The 8284-nt window shown below is 49.3% G+C and overlaps 1 protein-coding gene across 1 annotated transcript; it reads left to right on the top strand.

Annotated features, from left to right (window-relative positions):
* Positions 1 to 205: 205 nt before the first annotated feature.
* On the top strand, positions 206 to 6995 carry LOC121275749 (zona pellucida sperm-binding protein 4-like). Its single transcript, XM_041183343.1, has 6 exons — positions 206 to 289; positions 3688 to 3829; positions 4433 to 4611; positions 5825 to 5897; positions 6632 to 6745; positions 6825 to 6995. Exons 1-6 carry the CDS (start codon positions 206 to 208, stop codon positions 6974 to 6976), a joined length of 744 nt encoding a protein of 247 aa, XP_041039277.1. The 3' UTR covers positions 6977 to 6995.
* The last annotated feature ends 1289 nt before the right edge of the window (positions 6996 to 8284 follow it).

An 8284-nucleotide genomic window follows, 5' to 3' on the forward strand; every position in this document is an offset into this window, starting at 1 on the left:
TCGGTTGCTAAGTTTAGCTCTTATTGTCATTTAGCTCACATCGTAAATTAACGCTAAAACGAAGGAGATTCACCAATGTGTCAGTTAAATTTCGGGAAAGCGATCAGTTTGCATTGCCAGCAGATGTTTGCCAGCAAAGGATAAATCAATTCTAATGGAAGAGGACAAAATCAGGGAGAGATAGAGTAAATACATAGAGAATTGTATGACTGTGACCGAGGACCTCAACCACCAATCAAAAATGAAGACAGATCCAGAAATTTTGCAAGAGAAAGTGGACCTTGCACAAGTATTGGGATTCAGTGATGGTAATGCCATTGAATGTCAAGGGGCAATTGCTGGATTCTGTCTTGCTGGAGATGGTTATTGCCTGACACTGTGTAGCATGAATGTTACTTCCCACTTGTCAGTCAGGTGGAAAACTCTCCGCTGGTTGGAGTCATACCTAGCACAAAGGAAGATGGTTGTGGTTGTTGGAGGTCAGTCATCTCAGCTCCAGGACATCACTACAGGAGTTCCTCAGGGTAATGTCCTCGGCCCAACCATCTTCAGCTGCTACATCAATGACCTTCCTTCCATCATTAGGTCAGAAGTGGGGATGTTCACCGATGATTGCACAATGTTCAGCACCATTCACGACTCCTCAGATACTGAAGAAGTCCATGTCCAAATGCAGCAAGACCTGGACGATATCCAGGCTTGGGCTGACAAATGGCAAGTAACATTGGTGCCACACAAGTGCCAGGCAATGACCATCTCCAACAAGAGAAACTCCAACCATCGCCCCTTGATGTTCAATGGCATTACCATCACTGAATCCTCCACTACCAACATCCTGGGGGTCACTATTGACCAGAAACAGAACTGGACTAGCCATATAAATACTGTGGCTACAAGAGCAGGTCAGAGGCTGGGAATTCTGCGATGAGTAACTCACCTCCTGACTCCCCAAAGCCTGTCCACCATCTACGAGGCACAAGTTAGGAGTGTGATGGAATACTCCCCACTTGCCTGGATGAGTGCAGCTCCCACAAAACTCAAGAAGCTTGACACCATCCATGTCAAAGCAGCCCGCTTGATTGACATCACATCCACAAACATTCACTCCCTCCACCACCGACACACAGTATCAGCAGTGTGTACCATCTACAAGATGCACTGCAGAAATTCACCAAGACTCCTTAAACAGCACCTTCCAAACCCATGACCACTACCATATAGAAGGACAAGTGCAGCAGATAGATGGGAACACCACCGCCTGGAAGTTCCCCTCCAAGTCACTCACCATCCTGACTTGGAAATATATCGCCGTTCCTTCACTGTCGCTGGGTCAAAATCCTGGAACTCCCTCCCTAACAGCACTGTGGGTGTACCTACACCATATGGACTGCAGCGGTTCAAGAAGGCAGCTCACCACCACCTTCTCAAGGGCAACTAATGGTGGACAATAAATGCTGTCCCAGCCAACGATGCCCACATGCGGTGAATGAATAAAGAAAATAAATCCAAGCCTGGAATTTGTCCAGGTCTTGCTGCATTTGGACATTGACTGCTTCAGTATCTGAGGAGTTGCAAATGGTGCTGAACATTGTGCAATCATCAGTGAACATCCCCACTTCTGACCTTAGGATGGAAGAAAGTCATTGATGAAGCAGCTGAAGATGGTTGGGCCTAGGACACTAATGTGAGGTAGTGCACTGCAGGAACTCACCAAGGCACCTTAAACAGCATTTTCCAAACCCACGATCTCAACCATCTTGAGGGAGAAGGGCAGATCACTAACTGGAAGTTCCCCTCCAAGTCACTTACCATGCTGACTTGAAAATATATCATCATTCTTTCACTGGGTCAAAATCCTGGAACTCCCTCCCTAACAGCACTGTGGGTGTACCTACATCACATGGACTGCAGCGGTTCAGAAAGACAGCTCACCACCACCTTCTCAAAGGGAATTAGGGATAGGTAATAAATGCTGGCCCAGCCAGTGATGCCCACATGAATAACATGAATAAAAGGACTCTTGCAGTGATGTCCTAGGTATGTGATGACTGACCTGCAACAACCACAACCATCTTGCTTTGTGCTGGGTATGACTCCAACCAGTGGAAAGTATTCCCCCTGATTCCCATTGGCTCCAGTTTTGCTAGGGCTTCATGATGCCACACTCGGTCAAATGTGGCCCTGATGTCAAGGGCAGTCACTCTCACCTCAGCTCTTTTGTCCATGTTTGAGCCAAGGCCAGGAGTTCAGGAGCTGAGTGGCTCTGGCAGAACCCAAACTGAGCCACATCATGTCACTGTTGATGACCCCTTCCATTACTTAACTGATGATTGAGAGTAGACTGATGGGGCAGTAATTGGCTGGGTTGGATTTGTCCTGCTTTTTGTGTACAGGACATACCTGGGCAATTTTCCACATAGCTGGGTAGTTGCCAGTGTTGTAGGTGTACTGGAACAGCTTGGCTAGGGATGCGGCAAGTTCTGGTGCACAAGCCTTCAGTGCTATTGTCAGGGCCCATAGCCTTTGCAGTATCCAGTGCCATCAGCTGTTTCTTGATATCACATGGAGTGAATCGAATTGTCTGAAGACTGACATCTGTGATGCTGGGGACCTCCGGAGGAGGCCGTGATAGATCATCCACTCGGCACATCTGGCTGAATATTGCAGCAAATACTTCAGCCTTATCTTTTGCACTGATGTGCTGGGCTCCCCCATCATTGAGGATGGGGATATTTGCGGAGCCTCCTCCTCCAGTGAGTTGTTTAATTGTCCACAATCATTCATGACTGGATGTGGGAAGAGTACAGAGTTAGATCTGATCCTTTGGTAGGGGAACACAGAGTTCTGTCTATGCTGCTTATGCTGTTTGACACACTTGTCGTTCTGTGTTATAGCTTCACCAGGTTGACACCTCATTTTTAGGAACTGCCTGGTGCTGCTCCTGACATGCCCTCCTGCACTCGTCATTGAGCCAGGGTTATTACCCTGCTCTGATGGTGATGGTGGAGTTGGGAATAAACCGGGCCATGGGGTGACAGCTTGTGGATGCTGGTCCAAATCGACTTTAATTGTTTTTGTTCCAATGTCAGCCTGGGGTGGACTGGTGGAGACATGGGAAACACAGTTAAAGCCACATGGAAGAGGATTAGATGAGGGATGTGTCCAATCCCCTGAGACCACAAGCAGACAATCCAGTAGATGGGCTCTCTGAGAGGGGTTTGTTCTGGAGCTGAATCAATATTCCCCAGTGTCTATGGGATGGAAGCGCCCTCTCTCTGCCCCACAACATACCCAGTGTGGAACTCACACAAACAACAATATGATCATTGGCAATTCAACATTTCTTTCATTCATGAGACTTTGTGTGTAAATTGGATGAGTGCTGTGTCCTTCAGTGGGGTGACTTGTGGAGCTGTCTCTCGAGCCAGGGTCACCTTTAGTGCTTGATTCAAAACAGGCCCCATGTCTGTGTGAGCCGTGGGAATGCGGCTTGATGTTCAGGAGCCCGTGGACCGCGGACTCTGTGTCAGTCTGATTGGGAAACTCATTTACTCTGGCTGCAACAGCGCTGGGGTCAAAAGGGGGGGAGTCGGCTCCATAGCCTCACTTGTCTGGGAGGAGCCGCTTGTTCCAATGGATGGAGTAGGGCTTTTAGGCTTGTTATTGATTACAATGTGTTCCGCCCAGAAATGTTGGCTGTCTCCCAAATTGCGCACAGAGTGTGGATTTGCGGGGATTGAAGGCAGTGAGTGTGTGCGGATGGGCTGCTGTTTTGATGCTGGGAGCCGGGATGTGCCGCCCTGTTTCTATTCACTGGATAATCTGCCAGGTGGGTGGATTCTCGCTCCGTCCATAGTCCAGAGCTGGACTCCCCAGGAGCAGCTGCAATCCACATGGACTCGGCCTTTACTGGGAGAATCTGTATTTTCCTCCCCTGAAGCTTTAGTTTCTGTGATTGCTAGGATTAAATCTGCTTCAATTATCCGTATTTGTAAAGCTGGTTAAATGAGCCAAGATTGAGCTGGCACCGACTGACATGATTGAAGAGGGAATCCCCTCCCTAAGGTATTGAGCAGGTGAAGGGGTTGCTTTGAAGGAGACAATGGTTTTCAATGTGTGGCCAGTGAAGGAAGGATTGCTAAAGGGAACTGAAGAAGAGATGATGAGGCTAGAATTGGGCGGGCTGGAGGACAGGAAGATGCAAAGGGCGGAGTGAAGGATCCCAGGTCCCCAGAGCTGATCTTTCAATTGCGATGCCAGCCTCTGGAGCACAGCCAGAGCAGTGCTGTGTGGCTGCTAGTTAACCGCTTCAGCAGCTGATTGAGAATGAGAGAACAGATAGCAGAACATGGCTGTGAGCTGTATGGAGTTTGTCCCACTGTCTAACCGTCCCTGTGCTGAAACCAAGCGCCTTTCATTGCCTCTCTTGCAGCTTGTACCAAGGATGGGCGCGTTCTGATCGCCATCTCCAAGGATTTAACGCTGCCTCCTGTAAACCTGACAACGGTGCATCTGAAGGATGGACACGGAGCTGAGTGCAGTCCGATCGTGGTGTCTGTAGACACTGTGCTCTTTCAGTTCGCAGTCACTGAGTGTGGCACTACTCAGCGGGTAGGTATTGTGACTTGGGAACCCCATCATTGGCTGCGAGTCGGCTACTGATGGTCGTCTTGTGTCTCTTGCAGCTGGACGGGGTGAATGTGGTGTATGAAACGGATGTGTTGGCTGAGTTTGAGATCTTGGATGCAGCTTTGGGCTCGGTGAGCCGGGACAGTCCCTTCAGGTGAGAATGGGAGCACATTGAGAGGCTGGAGGTGGGGAGGAGCTGAATTGTGCAGACATACGTGTCCGTTCTGTTGCAGGCTCCATGTCCAGTGCAGTTACACGGGAAGCCAGGAGTCTGAAGTGCAGCTGAAGCCCCGAGTTTACACCCTTTCTCCGCCACTGCCTGTCACTGAGGCCGGCATTCTGCTTCTGGAGCTGAGAATAGCGAGAGGTAGCGAGTGCTCAATGATGGCGAGTAGTGTCCAACTTGAGGCTGTGTGTGCACATAGTGGCGCTCTGTCATCTATCTGTCTCTTCAGATGCTGCCTACCGGAGCTGGTACGTGGCCACTGACTACCCGATCGTCAGTGTGCTCCGGGAGTCCGTGTTTGTGGAGGTTCGTGTCCTGAAGCGGAACGACCCGACCCTGGTGCTGGTCCTCAATGACTGCTGGGCGACCCCCAGCCCCGAGCCGTATTCGGGGCTCCGCTGGGACCTCCTGGTGAACAGGTAAAGGAGCGAGTGAGGCACCTTGGGCTAGATTGGGGATGAGACAAGAGCAAATGGGCCAGTGCGGGGATTTAGTGAGTGACTGAGTGAGTGAATGAATGATCTTTGCCATTGAGATGCCTCGCTCTCCATTCCCTTCAACATAGCCAATGAGTGGCTTCTAGTTGTGTGATGTGTAAAGCTGCCTCTCGTGCCCCCTCCCTATCTAACCCCCCCTGTCTGTGTCTGTGTCTGTGTCTGTGTCGCAGGTGTCCCTTTGCTGGTGACAACTACAAAAGCCGCCTGGTCCCGGTAGACGCTGCTTCCCATTTGCGGTTCCCAACTCATCACCATCGCTTTGTAGTGAGCACTTTCACTTTCTGGGAGCGAGTTTGGGCCCGGCCTCTGAGCGGGGAGGTGAGCTTCCTTCAGTGTTAGTGTGTCGGGGCCTTGGTTCAATTTGTTCCCGGGCTGTTGCTGAGAGTCACCCTGTGAATGGAGAAGCATCAATCTCCTGACTGGGAGCTGTGGGACTGACCATGCTGCACTCTCTCTCTCTCTCTCTTTGCAGGTCTACTTCCACTGCAGGGCTGAGGTGTGTCACCCTTCCATCCGAGAGAACTGCACAGCTCCCTGCAGCCCCAGTAAGTACCTGGGATCGGACTAGAAACTGAAGCCTGATGGTGAGGGGGTGGGGGTCCCATCTGGACACTGGCTTCCCTCAACAAGGGCTCCAGTTGCTCCCAGGAATCGTGTGGTGAATCTGGAGACTCTGAATTGTTGTGGGAAGTCCCCCCAGTTCCATTTGGTGCAGTTTGACATTGGGATAATTGTGGGGTGTTGGGTGTGAGTACATGTTCCAGCAGGAAGTTAGTTATCAGGAAGCCTGAGCAGTACTTTGGTTCCTTGTTCCTAATGTGGATAGTGAAGCAGCCTAACTGAGCTTGCTGAAGTCTCCATCTGTTGCTTCAGGTACACTCCACTCCCAATTTCCTGGTTGGTAAGAGATCCCATCTTTGGCATTGGGAACACTGACCCAGTGTCCAATTGTCAGCTTCCTTAGTGGGAATTCCAGCTGGAAGGGGAATGGATAACCCCTTTCCAGGCAGCTGGGACATGGAAGTCCTGTGGAATATTTGGGTAAAGCAGATGGTGAAATTGGTTCTCACCAGGGGAGCAGTTATTTATTGCAGTGGCAGTAACAGGAAATGTTACTCAGTTCAAGTGAGTCCTTCCTCCAGAATATGCAGAGAAACAATATTTGAGCACAGGCTGATTTCCCATCCCTGTCTGGTACCCATTTTCTGAAGGTTTATTGTCCATTGGCTTGAATGTTGTGGCTTCAGAAGCTTGAACCTTTCTCTTTCTCTTCCCCCAGAGAGACGAAGAAGTGTTGATGATCAGTCTGGAGCCTTGGTGACTGCTGAGGGCTCCATCATTTTCCTGGGAGATGAGGAGAGATTGGCTGTTGGGATGGAACAGGAAGAGAAAGGTAAAGGAGGAATCTCTTCCTGTGTCTAGTGATGGAGTAACTGGTGACCCTCTAACCCTGGCTTTCTCTGTCTCCTCAGATGCTGCTGTGGATTCCCCCTCCCATGTTGTTCCTGGATTAGCTGTTGGGGTAGCACTGCTCTCTCTGACCCTATTGGTTGGGACTGTTGCTGTGTGGAAAATGGATGTGACTGACAGGCTGGGCACTGAGTGCAGCTCAATGGAACTGTAGATGTTTTTTCAATAATAAACACTAATTATGTCATCTAACTTGTGATTAGTTGGTTGTTTTTCACTGCCAAGTGATTTTCTCTGGCTCCAGGTGCAAATCATTATTACATCCTATTCTGTAAGATACCCAGCAAACTGCATTAGGTCAGTAATACATTCTTCACCCAGATTCACTTCTATCTAAGCTTGATTCTGTGGCTTAATCTCTGGTTTCTTCACTGTCCTTTCCAGGGGAAGTGGTTGGACAATCCTGGCTAGTTGTGTTCTGCTGGCACCTCACTTGCCCATTGCAAAGTCCTCCCACAGGAACAACTGTGACCTCCTCCCTTGAATATTGCTTTGGATGCTGCAGTATTAGGATGGTTTTGGGGTTCCCATGATCAACAGGGAAATGTTCTGTTTTCCAATTGAGGATTACAGCACTGTCTACCTAATAATATTTTTCAGGATTGAGCTTCATTCCGACTAGTGATGAATTTCAGATAATGAAGAGCAACAGGTGATAATGAAGCGAAATGGAGACAAACCCAACATGGAGCAGCAGGAGCTCAGTCTGAGCAGGACGGGTGGTTAACAGTGAGGTTGAGTGTCTTGGGCTTCATGAAGATATAGACGGGATGGTCAAATGGGCAGATAAGTGGCAGATGGAATTTTTCCCTGAAAAGTGAGGTGATACTTTCAATGGAGTAATTGTGGCAAGCATTCAATGAACAGCATGACACTAGGAAGTTCTGAGGAATAAAGAGACCTTGGTGTGTGCATCCATAGATCTCTGAAGGCGGAGGGGCATGTTAGTGGGGTGGTGAAAAAGGCATATGGGACACTTTATCAGTTGAGGAATAGATTACAAAAGTAGGGAGGTTATGTTGGAGTTGTAATGGACATTGGTAAAGCCACTGCTGGAGTACTGTGTCCTGTTCTGGACATCACATAGGAAGGATGTGATTGCACTGGAGGGGTTGCAGAGGAGATTCACCAGGATGTTGCCTGGGATGAAACAATTAAGCTTTGAAGAGAGGTTGGATAGACTTGGGTTATTTTCATGGGAGTAGAGAAGCCTCAGGGGCAACCTCATTGATGTGTACAAGAATGAGGGGCATAGACAGGGTGGATAGGGAGCAGCTGTTTCTCTTAGTTTAAGGGTCAGTCAAAGGGGCATAAGCTCAAGCTGAGGGGCAGGAGGTGTAGAGGGAGATGTGAGGGAAAACTGTTCTAACCCAAGGGTGGTGATGGTCTGGAATGCGCTGCCTGGGAGGGTGGTGGAGGTGGGTTGCCTCACATCCTTTAAAAAGTACCTGGATGAGCACGT

The sequence above is a fragment of the Carcharodon carcharias genome, chromosome 3, assembly GCF_017639515.1.
Source record: "Carcharodon carcharias isolate sCarCar2 chromosome 3, sCarCar2.pri, whole genome shotgun sequence".
Taxonomy (NCBI): Eukaryota; Metazoa; Chordata; class Chondrichthyes; order Lamniformes; family Lamnidae; genus Carcharodon; species Carcharodon carcharias.

Coding starts and splice junctions, on each gene's coding strand:
- LOC121275749 (XM_041183343.1), top strand. CDS start 206: ATGACTGTGACCGAGGACCTCAACCACCAATCAAAAATGAAGACAGAT. Junction 290..3,687: donor AGAAAGTGGACCTTGCACAA/GTATTGGGATTC, acceptor TGTTCCGCCCAG/AAATGTTGGCTGTCTCCCAA. Junction 4,612..5,824: donor AGTGTGGCACTACTCAGCGG/GTAGGTATTGTG, acceptor CTCTCTTTGCAG/GTCTACTTCCACTGCAGGGC.